The 24582-nt window shown below is 37.7% G+C and overlaps 2 protein-coding genes across 2 annotated transcripts in view; one reads left to right on the top strand and one right to left on the bottom strand.

The window, feature by feature from the left end:
• Positions 1 to 8098, bottom strand: part of ATL1 (atlastin GTPase 1) — a 110910-nt gene extending 102812 nt beyond the window's left edge. The window contains exon 1 of the mRNA XM_074235999.1: positions 7940 to 8098. Within this exon, the coding sequence (XP_074092100.1) occupies positions 7940 to 7973 (34 nt within the window). The 5' untranslated portion in view covers positions 7974 to 8098. The remainder of the gene's footprint in view (positions 1 to 7939) is intronic.
• LRFN5 (leucine rich repeat and fibronectin type III domain containing 5) overlaps positions 7552 to 24582 on the top strand; it is a 380753-nt gene continuing 363722 nt past the window's right edge. Inside the window, exon 1 of the mRNA XM_074235994.1 lies at positions 7552 to 7655. The gene's annotated coding sequence lies outside the window, so the exon portion shown is untranslated. The remainder of the gene's footprint in view (positions 7656 to 24582) is intronic.

The raw sequence follows: 24582 nt of genomic DNA, 5'->3' as shown, positions 1-24582 counted from the left end.
CCCAAGAATCACATTTATCCTAATTTGATCCCCCCCCCCCAACTGACCCACCCTCCTTAACGAGGAATGTGGTTTTACAATCTAAACAGGAAAACTACCCTAGGGAAAGGGGCATAGAATTCAAAGAAAACAATCTAATCTAGGGAAATGAGCATAAAATTCAAACCCAAAACCTTTAGTCCCAGGAATTGAATGACTCTCCAGACATCAACAGATAAGATGAAGTCAGTTGACTCTTCAACAATATCCCAGAAGTTTGCTTTTTTGGGGGGTGGGGGGGGTGGGGGTGGCACATAGTTAACCAAATTAAATCTATAATATTTTCCAGAAGAAATCTCAAAACTTTATCCCACACATTGGTATCCCAGTAACTGGGGTTTATAGTTAGTTCAACATTAATATCCCATGGAGCAAGAGGTGACTTTATGGAGTGACTGTAAGACTCATCTCAGCAGTAGCTAGATAAGGACTTCACTTGACAGTCATACTGCATCTGCATATGAATTTGATGGAAATTGAACTAAATTTGAATACATTCTTCCTGGAGACTGAAGTGAAATGGGGAAAATATGATCCCAAGGTATTAATAGGAAATGTTTGTACTTTTGTTCTTACTATATATTAATGACCAAGGAATTACAGGCATAGGAAATATTGTACTTGGAAACAAATTTTGCAATCTTTTTGCACTGTTAAAATTTTGTAGTCTTAACTGATCCTTGTAAACTCTGTATTGTTTAAAACACTTCCACTTGACTTTCACTTTTGACCTAGGCCATGCTCTCCCTGGGCAACCAAGCTAGACAACGCAGTTGGGACAATCAACTTAATTCACAGGAAATGACATGGTAGATTTAAAGATCACAGTCAGTGGGGTGTGTGTGTGTGTGTGTGTGTGTGTGTGTGTGTGTGTGTGTGTGTGTGTGTGTGTGTGTGTGTGTAAAATGTATTTAAGTCAGGAGACCCAGAAGAGAACTCTTTCATGCCTTCTTTCCCTTCTGTCAGAATGACACACGCATTCTCTAAGCTAGAATCATGTGCTCCCAGCCTAGGCTGCTAGAGAACTGTGGCCTATTTCCTCCCTCCCTTACTCTCAGACAGTCTCAACTAAAACTTTGTTGTTCAGGCTGTCTTCAAACTGAAGCCTTCCTCTGCATGGCTCTGCCTCCATCCAGGCTCAGCCCCCTCAGGTCTCCAGGCTGCTTGCCTTAACTCTTTCCCTCAGGCACTTTGCCTAGTCCTTTGTTTTAATCTCTAAATTTTGCAGACTTGGGGAAATAAAGAGTAAACTATTTCAACTTCAGGGATAGTAGTGAATTCTTTCACTTTTAAAAAGAGTTCTCCATCTTTATTAGGGGCACAATTCCTTTGTAAGGGCAAAGTCATTTAACCCTGTTTGCTTCAAGTTTCTTTATAAAATAAGTTGGAGAAGGAAATAGTAAAAACATTTCAATTTCTTTGCCAAGAAAATCTCAAATGGTATCACAAAGAGTTGGACAAAACTAATCAACTAACCAATAACAATCTCTTTGTAAAGGTTAACCATTGTTAAGTGACTAAATGGAACTGGGGTTCTAGTCCATGGAACCAAATAGCCTGGGGTTAGAGCGTGACATTGATAGGGTCCAAGCTGTTGGTATTAAAGTCAATCTGAATACATTCAAGTAGAATGAATCATACACAAAAACTAAAAATATATAAAATATTTTTACAAATACTTGTAAAAATATACTTGAGATTTACAAGAATACTACTATAATTGTTGTAATAAAGACAAAGAAAAATCAATTATGATTGGACTCTTCCAATATCACAAAGATGATAATACTACCTAAATTAATTTGCAGATTTAGTGTCAGACTGATTACAGAGAAACCTGGGCATGGGTGTGATGAGATCAGCTGGAGACAAACTTTGTAAATCTTTTGTTTGCATTGTTTTTGTTTGCATCTTCCTTCCTTTATCATCTAATTTAGGTCACACCTGAGAGCCTGATATTCAAAGTGATTTGAATTGTATTGTATTCTGGTGGGGTAGCCAGGGAAGCACAGGCCCTGGAAACATCCAAGACCACCCAAAAGAGACCCCTCCCCAAAAGGAAAACTCTCCAATGAGGGACCTGGGTCACTCCCAGGATTCTGGGAGAGAATTTAAGGAGAAAGAGGGAGGGGCTCAACCTCTTTTACCTTCCATCCTCCTGCTGAACCCTGGCCAGTTGTCCTGGCCAATTCAAACAGCAATCCAGGAGGTCTTCTCTTTAAATTCTTTTTAACTCTTCTCTTACTTTCTTAATATGCTGTAACTTCCCTTAATAAATCTCTATTTTCTTTCCAAAACCTGCATTCCTGAGTCTGAATTGCAAAGGCAGAACCAAATCCAAGAAACCTATCAGCGGCAACAATATCAATATACTTCCCAGAATTAGACAAAATAATTACATCTTTTATTTGGGAAACAAAAGGTAAAAAATTTCTAGGAAAATATTGAAAAAGGAAAAAGAAGTCAGAGGAAAATCTGGAGAGCATACTAACAAAGTAAAGACATCACTTTGCTGACAAAGGTCCATATAGTTAATGTTATGCTTTTTTCCAGTAGTAATGTATGGCTATGAGAGTTGGGCTATAAGAAAACTAGAGTACTGCAGAACTGATGATTTTGAATTGTGGTGCTGGAGAAGATTTTTGAGAGTCAAGTTAATCAATACTTAAAAAAAATAAGTCAGGGCAGCTAGGTGGTGCAGTGGATAGAGCACCAGTCCTGGAGTCAGGAGTACCTGAGTTCAAATGCCGATGGCTTCAGACACTTAATAATTACCTAACTGTGTGGCCTTGGGCAAGCCATTTGACCCCATTTGCCTTGCAAAAAAAAAAATCTAAAAACATAAAAATAAGTCAAGCTATTTACAGCAAAGTCTGAAGCTGAAACTTAAATACTTTGGCCATGTTAATGAGATAAGAATTACTAGAAAAGATGCTAATGGGAAAGATTGAAGGCAAAAGGAAAAGGGGTAGGCAGATGATGAAATGGAGAGATAGTGTTATGGAAACAAATGATTATGAACTTGGACAGACTTTGAGAAATAGTGGAGGATAGAAGGGCTTCATGTGGTATGGTCCATGGGGTTATGAAAAATAGAGCACAACTGAAAGACTGAACAACAACAAACAAATGTTGACATATGAACATAATACAATATTACTGTACTATAAGAAAAGATAAATATGATGACAAAAAGTGAAAAAAATCATTTTGAAAAGGCAGTGAGAAGTCAGAGACACAAGTAAACTATGGTTGGAGCTCTGGATGGGACCATTTGATCTGACCAAACTGTTCTGACCCTTGGACCCAGTGATTCTAATTCTGGGTCCAAAAGAGAGATCAAAGAGGGAAATAAAACAGCACTTGGGGTATCAAAGGAGTGAAGCAAAGTAGGTGCCAGAAGACTGGGGTATGATTGAACTAATTATAGAATGCTTTTATGCTATAAGAAATGAATATGAAAAATCCAGAGAAACACGGGATTTGTATAAACAAAGTGAAATAAGCAGAACAATATGCATGCCAATAAGAATCTACCTCAAATTTCTATTCAATCCAATCTATTTTCTACATAATTATTCTAAAGCACAGGTATGACTGTTATTCTTTTACTCAATATACTCCAGTGCTTCATACTACTTCTATGTTCAAATACAAAATTCTGTATTTAAAGTCTTTACAATTCATTGCCAAACTACCTTTTCATGAAATTTATGATATTTATTATATATCACTCCCATGAACTCTATGGTCTATAATCTATATCTATATAGATATATTATTCCCCTTCATGAACTCTCTGGTCTAATCATAATGTCCTTCTTGTGAATAATGACATTTAATACCCTTCCTTTCTCTCCTTTTCACAAGTTATTAACATGTCTGAAATGCACTTCCTTTTTATCTCTACTTCTTAGAAATCTTCAAAAGATCAACTTAACTGTAATTTTCTATACGAAATCATTCCTTTCTGGACAGAGCATTAAACATTAGATTACTTTATATTTGTACATTCTCTCTTCCTTGATAGAATGTAAACTCCTCAAGGAATTTTATTTTGTATTCATATTCCTAGTGATTAGCATGGTACCTGGCACACTTTATTAAATGAATGCTGACTGAAGAAAAAGTTAGCTAGTTCAAAATACTGAAAATATTAAAATAATACTATAAAGAAAGCTGAACTCTGAATAAATGAAACATCAAAATTAATCCTGCAAAAGAGATGATGAAATAGGTATGTCTCATCCTAGGAGGAAATGTGGAGGAACTATGAGCACAGAATATTGCATATGATTATCACATCTCATTATATTGACTGCTTTTGATGAAGTATTTTTCTTTGTTACAAAGAAAGAATTCAATTTGAGGGTAACAGCAAAAATTGAGAAATAACTTTGATGTAAAAATAATATGTTTATTTTTAATTAAGAAGAGGTCCAATTTGGGGGGTGTAGGTATTTCAATAAAGCACATTCATACATGTACACTAGGGATAGTATGACAGTGATTAAGAGAGCTGGTTTTAGTGTCAGGAAATCCTGAGTTCTAATCTTGTCTCTCACACAGATGTCTTTGATGTATAACCTTTCTGTGACCTAGAAAAATCTTCAAAAAATGATGGCAATGGAACCTGTCAATGATAAGAGAATATATATATATATATATATATGTGTAGGTATGGTCTGTGTGTTTGTGTGTATAGCTATATAATAAAAGATTTGTATGCTTGTACATGTACCCATACAAATGAGTTCATCTAGTATATATGTGGGCATATTTATGTTCTTAGCATATAAGCCTGCCCTGAATAATTTTTTAAGAACGTAAGATTATGCTACTTAAGGAATCTTTAACAGAAGTGAAGTGCTGCAGAAATAATGCACTGGGAAATTGCAAAGGAAGAAAAAAAAAGACTAGTCTGCCCACAAACAGAATCATTTAGAAGAACATGGGGGCATCAAGAACATCTGTCACATGAACAAGAGCATGTGTTATACAAGAGCTTTTGGCAAAGAAATAAAACTGGTCAAAGGAAATCAACATTTAAGGTACATTAAATATCTTAAAGAAGTAAATAAAATTTTATTTAATTTCAATGAACATTTATTAAGCACCTCCAAAAGCTAGGCAGCATGGAATGGAATTGGAAACAGCTAGATGATTCAGTAGAAAAAGATCTGTTCCTGGAAGACCCAAATTCAGAAAGATCTGAATTCAAATGCAGCTTCAGAAACTTATATGTGACCCATGAGCAAGTCATATAACTGTCTGTCTCAGTTTTCCTCAAGCGTGTAATGGAGAAAATAATAGCACCTATCTCCTAAGGTTTTTGAAAGATTAAATTAGACAATATTTGTAAAGCACCTGGCACATAAATACTATATACATACTAGTTATTACTATTAACGCTATCAGTATTATTAAAGATTTAATGTTAACCTTTAACAACTATTAATTATTAGTAACATTAGCAATTATTATTTAGTTATTAATAATTTATTGTTTGCTTGTTTTTCAGTTATAGGCAACTCCTGGTGATCCCTTTTGGGGTTTTCTTGGCAAAGATTCTGGAGTGGTAGTTTGGTAGGGGCAGTTTCCAAATCAAGAAATTTTCCATGCCAATGCAATCACAGGTCTAGTCCCTATCTTTATCCCTAGAGCCAGACACTGGAGAAACAAAACTGAAAATTTCTTGTGTTGTAGAAAAATAAAATAATAAGGGGCAGCTAGGTGGCGCAGTGGATAGAGCACTGGCCCTGGAGTCAGGAGTACCTGAGTTCAAATCCAGCCTCAGACACTTAATAATTATCTAGCTGTGTGGCCTTGGGCAAGCCACTTAACCCCCTTGCCTTGCAAAATAATAACAATAATGATGATAATAATAATGATGATGATAATAATAATAATAATAATAATAAATACAGATAAGTAAATACAAAATAATTTGATGAATAAGAGACAACAATAAAAAAAGAATAATTCTGAAAGGCTTTGTAAATGGAGCCTTGAAGAAGTTTAGATTGAAGAGGCAGAGATGAGGAGGAAATACATTGCAAGCAAATAAGATACGGATTCCTTCTTGAAGGAAATAGTATGTGAATGTGTCTGGAATAGAGAGTAGCAAATAAATAAATCAATAAACAAACAAACAAATAAGGAAACAAATCTATTAAGGTAGGTTGTTGGCAATTTGTGAAGGGTTCCATCTGACTGGCTGAGGACTTTGGATATTATCCAGAAGTCAATAAGGGAGCCAAGAAGATTTTTGAGCATATCAGTGACATGTCAGAACCGTGCTATCTATATAGTAAGATGATTTTGGTAGCTGTGTGGAAGTTGAGTTGCACAGGGGAGAGTGCATGGGAGAGATGAAGGCCTGAACCAGGACACTTGTAGTGTGAGTGGAAAGCAAGGTACAAGAGGTATTGCGATAGATTCATGGCTCAGGGAATGAGAGCGAGGGAAGAGTTAATGATGACTTCAAGAATGGAAAGTTAGGTGACTGGAGGAATGACGATGCTCAATTGAAATAGAAAAAATTGAAGCAGGGTTGGTGGAGATGACCCAGTAAGAAACTGAGAATTTGAAACTAACGTTCAGAAAAGAGATTCGTGCTAGACATAGCGATTTGAGTCATGTAAATAGAAATGATGACCGAATTTAAGTTAGCCAATGAGACCACAAAGAAAAATAAGCCGAGGCCTGAGCCTGAAGGAAGGAAACACGTATGACTAGAAGGCCCAAAGTGACAGCTGGACAAATAGATAACCAGGAAAGGTCAGTGTCCTGGAGGCAAAGGAGAATAGCGTATTCCAGCGTTCTTCGACCAAGGGTATGAGTATTGATAAGAAGCCAGCTGATTTTTAGCAGATGAGGACGACGTCTAGTTATTTCTACCACAGAACTTCTTGACTATCTGCTAAGACTGGGTTATTCCTAAAACCGAGACGTGTTCCTATTATGCGCCCGAGCTCCCTCCCGACAAGCCCATCGACCTGGGGAACCTTCCTTTAAGATGTGCCCCGAATCTGCCCCATCCGCTTCCGGAGCAGCAGGCGGGCGGGCGGGGCGCGGGGCGCCCTCACCCGGCTGCGCCAGCCCCGGCCGCCCCGGAGAGCGCCGCCCACCTCTGCCGAGGGAGCCCGCTGAGCCGGCCCGTCTCCCCCACCCCTCCCCGCCGCTCGGAATCACGAGCTCAGGATCCCGCAGGGGGGACCGCCGAACAAAGCAGCCCCAAACCAGGGTGTGGGCCTGGTGGGGCGCAGGGGTGGAGCAGGGATGCACCCCGCCGCGCCTCCCTCGGAGCGGCTCCCCTCCCCCGGGCAAGCATCCTCCGGCAGGGGCGGCCTGGGATGCGGCCATCCAGCCCGGCTCCTCCGGACGCGCCCGGCTGCAGGACGAGCTTGGCCGCTCGCGCCAGGGGCTCTGCCGCCCCGTCCTGGCCCCCTCCACCCCCTTCTCCGCCCCTCTCCCCACCCCCAGCCCCGCAGCCCGGGAGCGGGCCCGGAGCACGTAGGATCCTCACGGAAGGACCTCGACCCAAAGCGCTCTGCTCTGGCGCTGCAGTCTGGGTCGGTGACACCACTCCGGCCCCACTCCCTCAGTCTCCACGGGTAAGACCCCCCGGGAAGGGCTGGTTGTCCCAAAGCAGGGGCTGGCGCAGCGGCAGAGCTACTAGGCCCGTGTCCAAACGCAGGGAGGTCGGGGGACGGATTGACCTCAGCCGGCCTCCTAGGCTTAGGAGGCCCCCAGCAAAGTGAACTGCCCCGGCCCGGCCCTGCCGCAAGCCAGCCGGAGCCAAGTCCGGCCCTGGTCTTCTTCCCTCCCCGTGAGGGCTAAAAATGTCAAGTCCTGAGTTCAGGGAAGCTGGAGGGAGAAAGCAGAGTCGGCTACCTACCCCAGCTGTTTCTGTCCCTGCGGCTCTTGGCCATGGCGATTCCCCCGGGAGTGGCGATGCCGCCGCCGCCGGTCTCCTCTCCGGCCCTCCGGACTGCAGGTTGCAGCTCAGGGAGGCACCGGGGGTGGGTGCAGTTCTCTGCGTCTGAAGATGTTGCAGCGCACTAGCAGGGAGGGGTTGGGAGGAAATGGGAGGAGATGGGAAAGGGTGGAAATGGGGCCCGGCCTCGCCGGCTGGAGTTCTCGCCCACACCAGTGTGAGGCTCTCCTGTGCCGATTCACGGCGTGCACGCGCGTGCACTTAGAATGGTGACGGACCTGATCCCGAGTGTTTTCCGTGAAGCAAGTACACGACTCACCTGAGTGTGACTTCCATTATCCGTGGCACACACTGGTCGAGCAACAAGCACCAGAACCGGCACACTCTCCCACAGACTCGCACAATGCCAATCAAACCCGTTTTATTGAATCCTTAAAGAAGGACACTTATCTGTTTCAGACGTACCCAACATACAAAGCTAAGCAATGTGCTCTCACAAGAGTTCAAATGCTGTATTTTATCCATGTTGCTAAAATTCCTTTCTAAGCCTTTTTCTTGGTCCTCAGTTTACACCCATATATACACTTGCCTCGCCTAAGAAACTGGATTTTATTTAAAGAGGACAAGGATAAAAGGAAGCTTGACAAACACATCCATCCTTACTAATTTAATGATTGAAATGATTCAAAAATCCTTTTTTTTTTAAAATTTTGAGTGACCTTCTTTAAAATAAAAGAATATTATGGAATATGAATATGGCTTATAAAGACGACTGGAATGGATGAGATTTTTTTTTCTAAAAATGACAAAAGATAAGTGAAAGGGGAAACATTTTTTTTTCCTGAAGCAAGTCAATTTGGAGAGTGTAACAGAATGTGACTAAATTATCTCCTTGGAAAAAAATAATACTTGCCTTAGATGAGAAGAAACTGAAACTCCAATTACTTCTTAGAAATGAGCATAGTGGGGTGGTGCAGTGGATAGAGCACCAGCCCTGGAGTCAGGAGTACCTGAGTTCAAATCCAGCCTCAGACACTTAATAATTACCTTAGCTGTGTGGCCTTGGCCAAGCCACTTAACCCCATTGCCTTGCAAAAAAAACCCCAACAACCTAAAAAAAAAGAATAATGTTTATTAGGCCAAATGATAAGAAATGAGCATACCACTTTTTCCTGTATGGAAGTTAAAATTATTTTCTCCCCTAAGAGCTTCATTAATGGATGGTGAAAATATGTAGGAAGATAGGGAAAATATAGCAGTTGTTTAAACAATTTACAAAAATGTACAAGATCTATATGCTTTGAGGATGTAAACTTAAAAAATAAATTACAATTTCTTCTTAAAAGTTTTCAGCTCATGTTTCAGATTGAAATCATTTTATGGCAACTACAATTAAAATAAGATACAAAAGTGAATCAGAGCAACACTTTTAAGGTTTCAAATAAAAAAAAAGCAGAACATAGCCACAAGAATTAAAGTTTTTAATTAACTTGTGTGATTCATCTGCCTATAAAGACATGCCACAATTTTGAGGCATTTTGCTCTTCAGACACAAATCAATTTTCTCTTATTCTATTTGGAATATGAATGGGATATTATTCCTGTTTTCTAAAATGACTAAATTTAATGAAAATCCTAGGGACAGTTAGGTGGCACAGTGGATAGAGCACTGGCCCTGGGGAAGGGAGGATCTGAGTTTAAATTCCACCTCAGAAACTGGACATTTACTGTGTGACTTTGTCTTGTCTCCCTACCCCCCAAAATGAAGATCCTGGGTTAATAGATAAGGCTAGGATATAGCCTATAGGGAGTCATAAGGAAAAGCACCTCTTAAATATCAATAAATGCCTTGTTGTTATAACTTTTTACATAACCCTTGGCCAAAAACAGTTTGCATAACAATTTCTTTATTGGTGGAGAATGATTGGTTGGTGTTTCATGACTGCCAGAGGGATAGAGCTGGAGCTAAGAGGGAATCTGACCTTCTGTAGATCCTTCTACACACATACATACACACATACACACATGCACACATTCACAAATGCACACATGAACTATCTCTGATTTTAGTTTTATCACCTTGGATAATTGGGTTTATTTGCTATAAGTGTTCATTCTGGATTGGTAGTTGGTGAGAAGGGAGTCAAGTTCTGTATATTTACCTTGGATTATTGTTAACTGGAGAAGGTCCTCACTGCATATCAGTTTCATGATGGCATGACTTGCCATCTGGATAGTGATGATGCTCTTGCACTTTCCCAGTCACCAATGGAATGAACTGGGGCTGTGTGTTTGCTTGCATACCTTTTAGTATGATGTTTTTGGTAATGTCAGATGCTTTCAATGAGATCAAAGACAACATCAAGGCCAGCTACTGAACTGAAACTAAATTATTCAATTTGAAAAGGTGAATGAGTGATTAATCAATGAAGCTCTTCCATATCCCTAGTATAACCTGAACAAAAATAGTAAAACAAGTAAATTCAAGTTCTAAGTCCAGAATCACATAGATACTTGGCACCATGCCTTCTTTGTTTAAAATCCTGTAATTACACAAGCCTTGGTTGGGCCCCTTTGAAATTTCACCCATGGAGAGCTCTGCTTGGGACCCTTCTGATCTGAACTGTGAAAGTGGTTGTTTGAAAAGCAGTGTTTCTTAGCTTGAGCTTCCCAGATCCTGTTTGATTGTCTGACTGGAAAAGATTTTTATCTTGATCTTTGATCTTTGATAAAACTTTCTGTTTCTTTTGATTAGCTTTAGTAATGTTTCCTATCTCTTTCATTATCGTAATTGTAACTGCAATTTTTTAATCCTCTCAGGAATCCTTAGGTATTGTTGTTGCAAGTTTTCTTTGATTTCACTTATGTTACAATAATAATAATAATAATAAACTAGTGTTTTTCTTTTTGGAGTGTGTTTTACTGTAGGTACAAATCCAAATTGAAATCATTAATCTCACAAAAGGCTATCCCCAAGACTAAAGGGGGGGGGGATGGTATGCAACTTTTTGTTTCCATACAATACGATCTCTGAGGCTGAGGTACAACAAAGTATAGCTAGATTCTTTGCTGCTTATGCTAATTTTGGTCTGACAATTGACAGCAAGAAAATAGGTTCTCCCAGAAGAACATTGTACACCGAAACAGCAACATGGGGGTGATGATCAACTTTAATGGACTTGCTCATTTCATCAGTGCAATAATCAGGGACAATTTTAGGGTATCTGTGATGGACAATACCATCTATATCCAAAGAAAGAACTGTAGAGTTTAAATAAAGACCAAAGACTATTTCCTTCAATTAAAAAGATACATAATATTACATAATTTTGCTATCTCTTATGTTTTATTTTTTTCCTCAAGGATATGATTTTTCTCTCAACACATTCAATTTTGAATAGCATGGAAACAATGTGAAGATGATCAGACTGCCTTCTGTGGGGGGAAGGGAGGTTGGTCGAAAAACTGTAAAATTCAAAACATTACAAAAATGATAGGTATAAACTACTGTTGTATATAATTGGAAAACAAGTAAAATATTTATATTTAAAGAAGAAAGAAAGAAAAGAAAGAGGTTTTCCATCAGTCAGTCCCACATCTATATATGGAACCATGGATTATGGCAAATGGAGAAATTTTGAATACTAAGGATGAATTCACTTATTTTGGCAGTATACTTTCCAGGGAAGTACACATAGACAATGAGATTAATACATACATATCCAGAGATGGTCCAGTATTTGGGAGCTTCAGAAGGAAAGTATGGGAGAGGAGAAGTCTTAGAGTGCTTAGGAAACTGAAGGTCTACAGAATTTGGACAGTATACCAGCATATACCAGGATACTGAGTTACTTTTATTTGAATTGTCTTAGGAGAGTGTCTTATCAAGACACTGATAAGACAGTGAGGTCCTTTCTAGAGCTGAACTGCTAAGCATCTATACTCTTACCATAGAGAGCACAGGTCAGATAGGCAGGTCATGTTGTTTGAATGCCAAAGGTATATTTGCCTAAATGGCTATTTTACAGAAAATTCATAGGAGGCAAGTTCTCACATGGGGAACAGAAGAAACAATACAAGGACATTTTAAAGGCCTTTCTCTTTGGAATTGATTGTGAGAAATGTGAGACAGCATTGTGGGACTGCATCAAAGAAGGGTCTGTGCTCTATGAGCAAACAGAATTTCAATAGCTCAAATGAAATGTGAGATGCACAGATTTAGAGCCATTTCCACTCCAAATGTTCACATGGACTATTTGTGCCCAACTTGTGATAAAGCCTCCCAAACTCATTTTGGTTTAATCTGACACAGCCAGATACATTGTATCTTAACCTCAACATAGTAATGTCATTTTTGGTACTCTTCAAGAACAAAGTACATCAACCAAACATATCCTGGGACAATTTCTCCACCATTAAAGGATAAAGATAAAGTGTAGCTGAAACCTAAAAATTATTCCCCCCTCCCTAGAAAAATAATATTTAAAGGGCCTTGGTGTTCAGTCATTCAGTTAAATCTGACTCTTCATGACCCAGGGACCATAGCACACCAGGTCATGTCATCTTTTGCCATCCTCCTTTTCTTTCAATCTTTCCTAGCATCCAGGGTCTTTTCCAATGAGTACTGTCTTTTCATTATATGGTTAAAGTATTTAAGCTTCAGTTTTAGTATTTGGTTTTCCAGTAAATAGACTGAATTAATTTAAGGGAGCAGTTAGATATAATTCTAGCTTGGTATACTCTTTCTTTCTCCTTCTCAGGGGGAAGAATCAAAGTATTACTTGGAAAAAGATGGGAGATTTAGAGGTATTTTTTTCTTGACTCTCTGCTAGCTACATTTAGACAGATCCATGTGGACATACCTTACTTACATGAGCAAAGCAGTACATCCATGTAGTATTTCCTTTAAGTTGCATTTAATTGTATTTTTTATATATAAGCATAAATAAATGTATTTTTAGTTTATAAAGAGGCTTTGAGATGACACTCATTTGCCCCATTTCATTTAGATTAAGTAATGCAATACATTTTAATTGTTCACAAGGTATGACCTAAGATACTCTAGATGTAAAAAGAAATCTATTGGGATTGACTTAGTGACTTGGGTTTACCTTCTGGGATTTAAAATCATAGGAGTAGTTGGAATCAGAGATGTCCTTAAAAAATTCAGAGGAGTAGTGTCCTAGTTGGAATCAGAGGAGGAGTGCCCTAGTGTTAACCTTGGGGGCCTCATCTCTAACTGTCTGGCTAGAGAAGGACTGAGAGATAGAGCTTAATTTCAGTACATTGTTAGTTCAGGTTTGATACTGGGATGAAATGAGGCACTCATAAAGAATAGAAAGTTAATAAATGGAAGCTTATTTTGTTCTAATACAACAAGAACTTACAAAAAGGATGACATTTTTCTTATATAGACACAATTTCCTCTTCCCTCTGTGGAAATGTGTTTCTCCAGCAAGAGTATAGTGACTCTTGTGATCTTTAGACATCTACCTTATAAGGCACCCTGGGACTCCACAACTTCATATGAGTGGAATTTTTAAAAGCCCTTAGGGGACTAGCATGTAAGGTCTGTTGTTGCCTTTTATAGAAAATTATTGCTTCTGGGGTGGAGTGAAAACTCTGTTTCTATGAACTGTATCCCAATTGTATCACTATTCAAAGGATTTCTAAGGGGACTTTTCATCATTTAAATGTCTTCAAGGTTTTTCTGAATAATCTTTCTGACATAGGAGGGGAAAATAAAAAGGAAAAAAATCACAATAACAGTCTCTACTACCTGAATTACCATAAAGAAAACTAAGAAAATTATGTATAGAACAAAAGCCAGGAATCTTAGTTTCTCACCTCCTTCCCTAATTACCATCTTGAGAAAGACTGAGACTCAGATCTCATTCATGTGGTTAATAAGTCAAATCTTTTTAGTTCACAGTGGGTCTCCTAATGCAGAGTAGTGCTGATGAGCCGGAGCAGGACCAGGAATACAGCAATGATGATGACTTTTCTGACACAGTTAACAATTCTTCGTGTATTAAGGTCATCTGTGGTAAAGTGGCTAAGAGGTTATAAACTTCTTACATACAAACAAACTGTCCTGGGATCTAAGTTGATACTAAAATTCTCCAAATACTGCCATTTTCTCAGTATTCCCTGACTCATTCACCAAAACCCTGTGCTCCCTGAAATCCTGAAAAAGAGGAGAATACCCTGAAAGAGGAGAATCTTACAAAATCCTTGCTGTTAAAATGTAAGATGCCTCTTAGCAATACAATTCATACATTTTCCAAGCCCTATCTGGAAAGGAGTTGCTCAGACCAGTCCAGAGGAAAAGAAGCCTGCTAACTGAAGAGCATCTAAGCTATTTCTCCAGGTCTACAGAACCCCCTGAGGTTCTGAATAGTTGAGACCAAGGTAACTCTCACATGGGAAGGAATAAGGAAGGGGCAGAGAGAGTCAGCAAGATCTCTGCCCAAAACAATCCATTTTAACCCACTATCATCCTGGATATATGATTTCAAAAACCATGGGACTATTTCCGCTTTCTAGAGCAGAATCGATTTGACACAGATGTGGTTGGAAAACTGACTTAGGCAATCGTGTATATTGTGATGGAGTTGTTCATTAGCAGGGTCAAATCACTTGTCTTATGACAGAAAAATGCAAGATTGACAATTGAGCTTAGATTGAGGACCACTTGTATTAGATGGGTGCTCTGACAGACCCAAGGAGTTCAGATGGACAGGATTAACTGTTTTGTCTTTAGTTTTAGAGGGATCAAATGGACATGTTATCAACGCTACAATTATGTTGACAATGAACCCACACTGCAATCTCTGCTATTTTGTAACAGCCACAGTCTAATTTTTTAATATATAATTTAATACATGCTGACATGTTCCACACACAATTGTATATAGTGGAATACATTGGCAAACATTCCTAGTCTACAAAGGGTAAAATGATTGATTGTCCAGTAATAATTTCTACAAGACAGACCAATGGCCACTGCCTAGGAATCAGTGTAAATAATCTTTTACCTCATCCCTCAAGACATCTCACATGTCATCCATGCAACATAGATCAGAGCTTAATGGAAGGATTGGGCCAAGACCCCTATGCACTATAGTATATACACTGATATTAGAATATGCATTGTTATCTACTCAGTAAACTTCAGTGGCTCTCTATTGCCTCCAGGAAAAAAATACAAAATACTTTGGAATTCAAAACTCTTCATAACTTATACCTTTCTCCCTGACATGAACTCTTCAATTCGGTGAAAGTGGCCCCCTGACTATTCAAGAAACTCCATCTTCAGTTCTGGAAATTTTTTCCCTTTCTTTGATAGGAAACAAATGGTTTTTTAATCATGGATTTTAGCATTTGAAACTCAAGACAACTCATAAACAAAAAGATTAGTTCTCACATCTATCACCCATCATCAACCATCTAAAACCAATACATTCTCTCCCTTGAAGTATCATCCAGGTTTTTTCAAGATCACTTTTGGACTTCATATTTGTCTTTGAATGTCCTTAGAAGGCTCTGTCAGTAATTAGATGACAGAATAAAATTCCCAGAGTCTGTTCAAATGATAGGGGAAAGAGACTGGGGAGAAGTTATATTTCACATTCTTTCCTTGTGTCTTGTCATCTCCTACTCTTCCTCCTCAGTCTATCCCAGTCCTCCAAAATTTCCTTGACCTATGTCACAAAAGCCTCCTCAAACTCTTCTACTGTGTTCTTGGCCATTAAAAACATCCCATCACTGTGTGCCATGACTGCCCCCTCATCCTCCAAAGTCACTGGGCTTGGCCCAGTTCAGAGTTACTTTGTTTCAATCAATCTTCCAGTCTTCCATGACCCCTTTTTTTCTTGTAAGTTGAAGTCCACAAACCAAATCCTTTTGTTGAAACTGTTTCATTGTCCATGACTATGGTCCTGGTCCCCACAAAACCATGAAGTGAATCTTTCAGTGTTTCATCCATCATGTCTTTGAATAAAACTTGGATGAACAAGGTTTTATAGGAATGGATCCTTAGGTCTGTCTTAGCTGTTTTATGTCCCTTCATCCCAGTGAAATGGTTCTACCTTTAATTTTCATGTTGTTACAAGAATCAAGGTTTCTTTTGCATCTTCCATGGAGGGAAATTTAATGAATATATTCATTAGACTGGTCTTGGCTTTTCTGGGAAAAACTGATGGAAGCTGCCTTCTCAAACACTTGCAAATTTCAGTGGCATTGTAGGCCAGGATACCAGTGTCTTTTGAGTCTGACAGTTTGCTGTTCACATGCCAGTAATTATTCTTCTCCACCTTGAATTCTCTTGTCCTTGACTTTTCTATATTTAGTCATTCATGAATATCCAATAATCATTCTCAATTTTCTTTTCTTCCAAGACCTTGGTCATGTTTGCTTCTGTTAAGACAATTTAAGAATTCAAGGCAGTTTCTTTAAGTGTCTCATCTTTGATGCAAATCAATCTGACTTCAATAATATCTTCAAAGATTTCCTTGAGCAGATTCTTGAGAATATTCCTTGTTCCCTCTTGCTTTATCCAATTTCATTTCAGAGCCAAGCATGGTGGAGAGCTTTTTCCACAGCCAGCATAGCCAAACTTCCTGATGGTACCGATAAGGATGTCTACAATGGTAAGTGGTAAGATCCTTTTTTTTTTTTTGCCTGTAATTCCTGTTTTGATCTTAGAAGCATATTTGCCTGTGGTGCCAATTTTTAGCACAGAAGCAATTTTGTTGAAGTTCAAATTACCAATAAAGAGATTAAAATGTGTAGATGTTTCAGCTTCCAAAGTCTTTTTCTTGGTTTTGGTGGCTTTTGGTTTGCCCACTTCATTTTTCCTCTTTCCTGGTTCTATTTTAGCAATCACTTCCTCCTTTTCTTCCTCCTTTTCCTCTTCCTCTTTTTCCTCCTAATCTTCATCTTCTTTCTTTACCTCAGATTCCTTGACTTTTTCAATTTTCTCAAGGGCAACTGTCACAGCCTGAGTGTCTAACGCATCTTCTTCAGAGTCAAGTTCCTCTAATTTGCTCATATCACCTTGTCTGTCTAAATCATGTACTCATTTTGACCTTATCTTGGTAGATGGTGTTAAATGTTGATCCTATACCAAGTTTCTATAGCTAAACTGTTTTCCAGATTATAACTTTCCTGTTTCTGTTGAGAAAATATTACTTTCTTTCAAAACCTTGCAATCATTCTCAACTCTTTCTTCTCTTTTACTCCTCATATTCAATCAAAATTTTTTTTTTATCAAATCTTATGTAGTTTGTCTCCACAACATTTCTAGCATCATCTCTTTTTTTTCAATTTATAACCTCTTTAAAGTATAGGCCTGATCGAGTCACTTGCCTTCTGATTCTCTATTGCTTGTGGGTTATAATATAACTTCCTCTGTTTGGCATTTAAATCCCTTCACAATCTGATTTCAACTTATGCTTTATTTCACATTATGCTCTATCATATAGTCCATACTGCTGCCAGACTCAACTGCTGAGGACTCACTATGCACATTATCTCACATTATCACAAGTCTCTTGTGCAATGAATATTCTCCTTTCTCTTCTATGTTTATTGGAACCTCTATCTTTGCAAGACCCAGCTCAAGTGTCAGAAAGTTTACTTATTTCTGATAGTGATTCTTTCCAAAATTGCTGTCTAAAATTATTTATATATATTTTATTTTTTCTTATTTTTCTATGAAGCACAAAATATAATACCCTTTTGTACTATTTCCCTGTATAAAATGTTAGCTCTTTGGGATTTTCATTCTATTTTTGTCTACCTGTACCTAGCTAGTTCATTGAATTTTTTAGGCATTTAATGTGTGTTTAACTGAACTGACACCTAAATGCTAACGTGCCAGTTCATTTTTCATTTTGTTACCAGTTCCATTTCCCTTCTTTCCAGGCACAGAAGAATGGAGGAAAAACTTGCTCCTTCTAAAGGGCTTTTTTTTGCAAGGCAGTGGGATTAAGTGACTTGCCCAAGGTCACACAGGCAGATAATTATTAAGTGTCTGAGGTGAACTCAGGTCCTCCTGACTCCAGGGCTGGTGCTCTATCCATTGTATCATCTAGCTGTCCTGGAACTTTTTTTTTTTAATAGAACATTTTCTAATTAGCTAGCTCCTTATATTCTTTGCTTTGTTTGTTTCTTTCTTATTTAACTTTGCTTTATTATTCACCTCAAATTTTGGACCAGATAAGAACTATTGGTTCAAGCTTGGAATTAGAAGGAAATGAGAGAATTGTAGAATATATCATTTTAAGCAAAAAGAGGCCAAGGTGTAAAGAATTTAAAATGATAAATAGAAAAATTGATATTTGATCCTGGAGATATTGAGTGTACCAAGGAGAGGATGGCATGGCCAAATCTGTACTCAAGGGGAAAAATTGCCTTGACAATTGAGTAGAAGATAGATTTGAATTATGGGGATGAAACCAGAAGGATAGTTAGAAGGGGAATAGAATAAACATTTATTAAGTCTAGTTGTTGGTGTTGTTATTGACGTATTTTAGTTATGTCCAACTCTTCATTTTGGGCTTTCTTGTCAAAGGTATTGGAGTGGTTTGCTATTTTCTTTTCAGCTTATTTTATAGATGAGGAACATAGGCAAACATAATTTAGTGGCCTGTCCAGGGTTGCATAGCTAGTAAATGTCTGAGGCTAGATTTGAACTTAGGTTTTCTTTACCTGATGCTCTATCTACTGTGCCATCTAGCTATCCAGTCTATGCTAGATATTCTCCTAAGTGCTTCATAAAAACCCTCCCCCCCCAATCACCAAACTCTCCAAGGTAGGTTGGGTAAAAGTGATTGCCTCATATTATTATTCACTTTTTTCAGTTAAGGAAAGTGAGGCATGACTTGTTAGGGTCACGTAACGGATAAATTTAAGACTGGATTTGAATTTAGGCCTTCCTAATCCCAGGTCCAGATCTCTAATAGTTAGTGGTCCATCAATTTTATTGGTTTCATTGAGCACTTTCTAGTTTTATTTACTCATGAATTTTTTGCTTTTAATTGTATCAAAATTTTCATTTTATTGTTAATTTTTTCTTTAGCATTTTAAGTTGAATTTTTAGTTGAATGTTTTTCTTTTGTTTCCTTATGGACTTTGTGGCTGAATCTCAAAAGTTTTGACATGCCTCACTCTTGATATTTCCTTTGTTGAAGTTATATATCGTTTCTATGATTTGTCCTTTGAATTACCAATACTTTTTTTTAAATTTATTTTTATTAAAGATATTATTTTGAGTTTTACAATTTTCCCCCAATCTTGCTCCCCCCCCCGAAAGCACTGTGTCAGTCTTTACTTTGTATCCATGTTGTACCTTGATCCAAATTGGGTGTGATGAGTGAGAAATCATATCCTTAAAGAGAAGTCTAAGAGGTAAGAAGATCAGACAATAAGCTATCTGTTTTTTCTAAATTAAAGGGAATAGTCCTTGCACTTTGTTCAAACTCCACAGCTCCTTATCTGGATACAGATGGTACTCTCCTTTGCAGAAAGCCCAAAATTGTTTCCGATTGTTGCACTGATGGAATGAACAAGTCCTTCAAGGTTGAACATCACTCCCATGTTGCTGTGAGGATGTACAGTGTTTTTCTTGTTCTGCTCATCTCACTCAGCATCAGTTCATGCAAATCCCTCCAGGTTTCCCTGAAATCCCATCCCTCCTGGTTTCTAATAGAACAATAGTGTTCCATGACATACATATACCACAGTTTGCTAAGCCATTCCCCAATTGAAGGACATTTACTGGATTTCCAATTCTTTGCCACCACAAACAGGGCTGCTATAAATATTTTTGTACAAGTAATGTTTTTGCCCTTTTCCCTCATCTCTTCAGGGTATAGACCCAGTAGTGGCATTGCTGTGTCAAAGGGCATACATATTTTTGTTGCCCTTTGGGCATAGTTCCAAATAGCTCTCCAGAAGGGTTGGATGAGTTCACAACTCCACCAACAGTGTAATAGTGTCCCAGATTTCCCACATCCCTTCCAACAATGATCATTATCCTTCCTGGTCATACTGGCCAATCTGAGAGGTGTGAGGTGGTACCTCAGAGAAGCTTTAATTTGCATTTCTCTAATAATTAATGATTTAGAGCATTTTTTCATATGGCTATGAATTGCTTTGATCTCCTCATCTGTAAATTGCCTTTGCATATCCTTTGACCATTTGTCAATTGGGGAATGGCTTTTTGTTTTAAAAATATAACTCAGTTCTCTGTATATTTTAGAAATGAGTCCTTTGTCAGAGTCATTATTTGTAAAGATTGTTTCCCAATTTACTACCTTTCTTTTGATCTTGGTTACATTGGTTTTATCTGTGCAAAAGCTTTTTAATTTAATGTAATCGAAATCATCTAATTGGTTTTTGATGATGTTCTCCAACTTTTCCTTAGTCATAAACTGTTCCCCCTTCCATAGATCTGACAGGTAGACTAGTCCTTGATCTTCTAATTTGCTTATAGTATTGTTTTTTATGTCTATGTCCTGTAACAATTTGGATCTTACCTTGGTAAAGGGTGTGAGGTGTTGGTCTAATCTAAGTTTCTTCCATACTAACTTCCAATTATCCCAGCAATTTTTATCAAAGATGGAGTTTTTTATCCCAATGGCCAGACTCTTTGGGTTTATCAAACAGCAGATTACTATAATCACCTCCTGCTTTTACACCTAGTCTATTCCACTGGTCCACCATTCTATTTCTTAGCCAATACCAAACAGTTTTGATGACTGATGCTTGATAATATAATTTTTAGATTGGGTAGGGCTAAGCCACTTTCTTTTGCACTTTTTTTCATTAAGCTCCTGGCAATTCTTGACTTTTTATTTCTCCATATGAATTTACTTACAATTTTTTCTAACTTGTTAAAGTAATTTTTTGGAATTTTGATTGGTAGGGCACTAAACAGTTTAGTTTCGGTAGAATTGTCATTTTTATTATATTAGCTCTACGTATCCATGAGCAGATGATATTTGCCCAGTTATTTAAATCTGATTTAATTTGTGTGAGAAGTGTTTTATAATTGTTTTCAAAAAGATTCTGAGTCTGTCTTGGTGAATAGACTCCCAAATATTTTATATTGTCTGAGGTTACTTTGAATGGGATTCCTCTTTCTAGCTCTTCCTGCTGTTTCTTCCTAGACATATATAGAAAAGTTGAGGATTTATGAGGGTTTATTTTATAACCTGCAACTTGGCTAAAATTTCTAATTGTTTCCAGTAGGTTTTTAGATGATTTCTTGGGATTCTCTAGGTAGACCATCATGTCATCTGCAAAGAGTGAGAGCTTTGTCTCTTCCTTCCCAATTCTAATTCCTTTATTTTCTTTTTCTTCTCTAATTGCTGATGCTAACATTTCTAATACTATATTGAATAGTAGTGGTGATAATGGGCACCCTTGTTTCACCCCTGATCTTACTGGGAATGCCTCTAGCCTCTCCCCATTGAATATAATGCTTGTTGATGGTTTCAAATAGATACTGCTCATTATTTTAAGGAACAGTCCATTTATTCCTACACTCTCTATTGTTTTTTAATAGGAATGGATGCTGTATTTTGTCAAAAAGCTTTTTCAGCATCTATTGATATGATCATATGATTTCTGATAGGTTTATTGTTGATGTAATTGAGTATACTAACAGTTTTCCTAATATTGAACCAACCCTGAATTCCTGGAATAAATCCTACTTGATCATAATGTATTATCCTAGTGATGACTTGTTGTAATCGTTTTGCTAAGATTTTATTTAGGATTTTTGCATCTATATTCATCAGGGATATAGGTCTATAATTTTCTTTCTCTGTTTTAACTCTTCCTGGTTTAGGTAACAGCACCTTATTGGTTTCATAGAAAGAGTTAGGCAGAGTTCCATCTTTCTTTATTTTTCCAAAGAGTTTATATAGGATTGGAACCAATTGTTCCTTAAATGTTTGGTAGAATTCACTTGTGAATCCATCAGGCCCTGGAGATTTTATTTTTGGGAGTTCAGTAATGGCTTGTTGAATTTCTTTTTCTGAGACAGGGTTGTTTAGGTATTTAATCTCTTCTTCATTTAACCTGGGCAACTTATATTTTTGTAAATATTCATCCATTTCACTTAGATTATCAAATTTATTGGCATAAAGTTGGGCAAAATAATTTTGAATTATTACTTTAATTTCCTCCTCTTTGGTGGTGAGTTTACCTTTTTTCATTTATGATACTAGCAATTTGGTTTTCTTCTTTCTATTTTTTAATCAAATTGACCAGAGTTTTATCAATTTTATTGGATTTTTCATAATACCAACTTTTGGTTTTATTTATTAATTCAATAGTATTTTTGCTTTCAATTTTATTAATTTCTCCTTTAATTTTTAGAATTTCTAATTTGGTATTTGATTGGGGATTTTTGATTTGTTCTTTCTCTAATTTTTTTAGTTGCATGTTTAGTTCATTGATTTCCTCTTTCTCCAATTTATTCATATAAGCATTTAGAGGTATAATATATCCCCTGAGAGTCGCTTTGAATGAATCCCATAGGTTTTGGTATGTTGTTTCATTATTATCATTATCTAGGATAAAATGGTTAATTCTTTCTATGATTTTTTTTTGCTGCACTCATTTTTTAAATTAGGTTATTCATTTTCCAATTTGTTCTGGATCTATATCTCCTTGGCCCAGCATTGCATATGACTTTTATTGCATTGTGATCTGAGAAAAATGTATTCACTATTTCTGCCTTTCTGCAGTTGATCATTAGGCTTTTGTGTCCTAGGACATGGTAAATTTTTGTATAAGTTCCATGTACTGCAGAGAAAAAGGTATAATCCTTTCTATCCCCATTCAGTTTCCTCCATAAGTCTACCACATTTAATTTTTCTAACTATCTATTTACCTCCCTAATTTCTTTCTTGTTTGTTTTATGATTCGATTTATCTAGATCTGATAGTGGGAGGTTGAGGTCTCCCACTATTAGAGTTTTGATGTCTATGTCTTCCTGTATTTCTTTCAGCTTCTCCTCTAAGCTTCTCCTCCCCACTGGGTGCATATATCTTCAATATTGAAATGACTTTATTGTCTATGGTACCTTTTAGGAGGATAAAGTTTCCTTCCTTATCTCTTTTAATGCTATCTATTTTTGCTGCTGCTTTGTCTGAGATAAGGATTGCTAACCCTGCTTTTTTTACTTCAGCTGAAGCAAAATATATTTTGCTCCAACCTTTTACCTTTACTCTATATGCATCTCTCTGCTTCAAATGAGTTTCTTGTAAGCAGCATATTGTAGGATTCTGGTTTTTAATCCACTCTGCTATTTGCTTACGTTTTAAGGGAGAGTTCATCCCATTCACATTCAAGGTTATGATTACTAATTCTTTATTTCCCTCCATGCTATCTTCCCTGTTTGTATTTTTCCCCCTTTCCCCCCTTTTATCCATATTCCCCAGTCTTTTGTTTCTGAAAACTACCCCCTTCAGCCTCTTCAGTGTGTTTGCCCTCCTATATCACACCCTCCCCTTTCTTTCCCCTTCCCCTTTTTCTCTTTTCCCTTCCCTTCCGTTTGCTATTTCCCCTTATTTCCCCCATTCCCCTTCCCTTTCTCCATCCCCCCTCCCCTTTTCCCCTTTTAATACTTGAAAGGTTAGATATTTTATAAGTAAACTGAGTATGTGTAGGTTGACTTTAAGCCAAGTCTGATGAGAAGAAGATTCAGGTGTTTCTCCTCTGCTCCCTTCTTCCCCACTATTACCATAGGTTTTTTATATCTCTTAGTGTAGTGAGATTTACCCCATTCAGTCCCCTCCCTCCTCCCATCTCTTTCCTGTCCCCCTTTTTAGGGAGGTAGTGTTTTTCTTTTAGATCATTCTATCTAAGTCATAGAAAATTCTGAGTGTCTGTCCCTTCTAGTTCTGTATATTCTATTGAATAGAGTCAAAATTCCTGAGAGTTATTAGAGTCTTTCTCCCAAATAGGGTTAAAGCCAGTTACCTCCCATTAGATAGTAGTCTCATGGATAGGTCATGAATGTCCATCATTTCTGGCTAGGTGTATTCTCTCTGTTAGAGTTACATTTCTCAAGGTTTATGAGAATCTGTTTTTCCCCCCATGGTGGGATATAGCCAGTTTCAACTTAACTGGATTGCATTTTTTTTCTTTTACTGCCCCCGCTTTTTTTTTTACCTTTTCATGTGTCTCTTGAACCTCCTGTTTGATGTCCAAATTTTCTGTTTAGCTCTGGTCTTTTCATCAGAAATTTTTGGAGTTCTTCCATTTCCTTAAATGTCCATCCTTTTCCCTGGAAGAGAAGGCTCAGCTTTGCAGGAAAGTAGATTCTTGGCTGCATTCCAAGCTCCCATGCTCTTCGAAATATCTCGTTCCAGGCCCTTCGATCCCTTAAGGTGCAGCCAGGTCCTGCATGATCCTTACTGTGGCTCCTTGATATTTAAATTGTTTCTTTCTGGCTGCTTGCAGGATTTTCTCTTTTATCTGATAGTTCTAGAGTTTGGCCACAACATTACTTGATGTTTTCATTTTAGGATCTTTTTCTGGTGGGGATCGATGTACTCTTTCAATAACTACTTTGCCCTCCAATT

Source organism: Macrotis lagotis, chromosome 4 (genome assembly GCF_037893015.1).
Source record: "Macrotis lagotis isolate mMagLag1 chromosome 4, bilby.v1.9.chrom.fasta, whole genome shotgun sequence".
In the NCBI taxonomy this organism is placed as follows: domain Eukaryota; kingdom Metazoa; phylum Chordata; class Mammalia; order Peramelemorphia; family Peramelidae; genus Macrotis; species Macrotis lagotis.
This window is presented reverse-complemented; position numbering and strand designations above follow the sequence as displayed.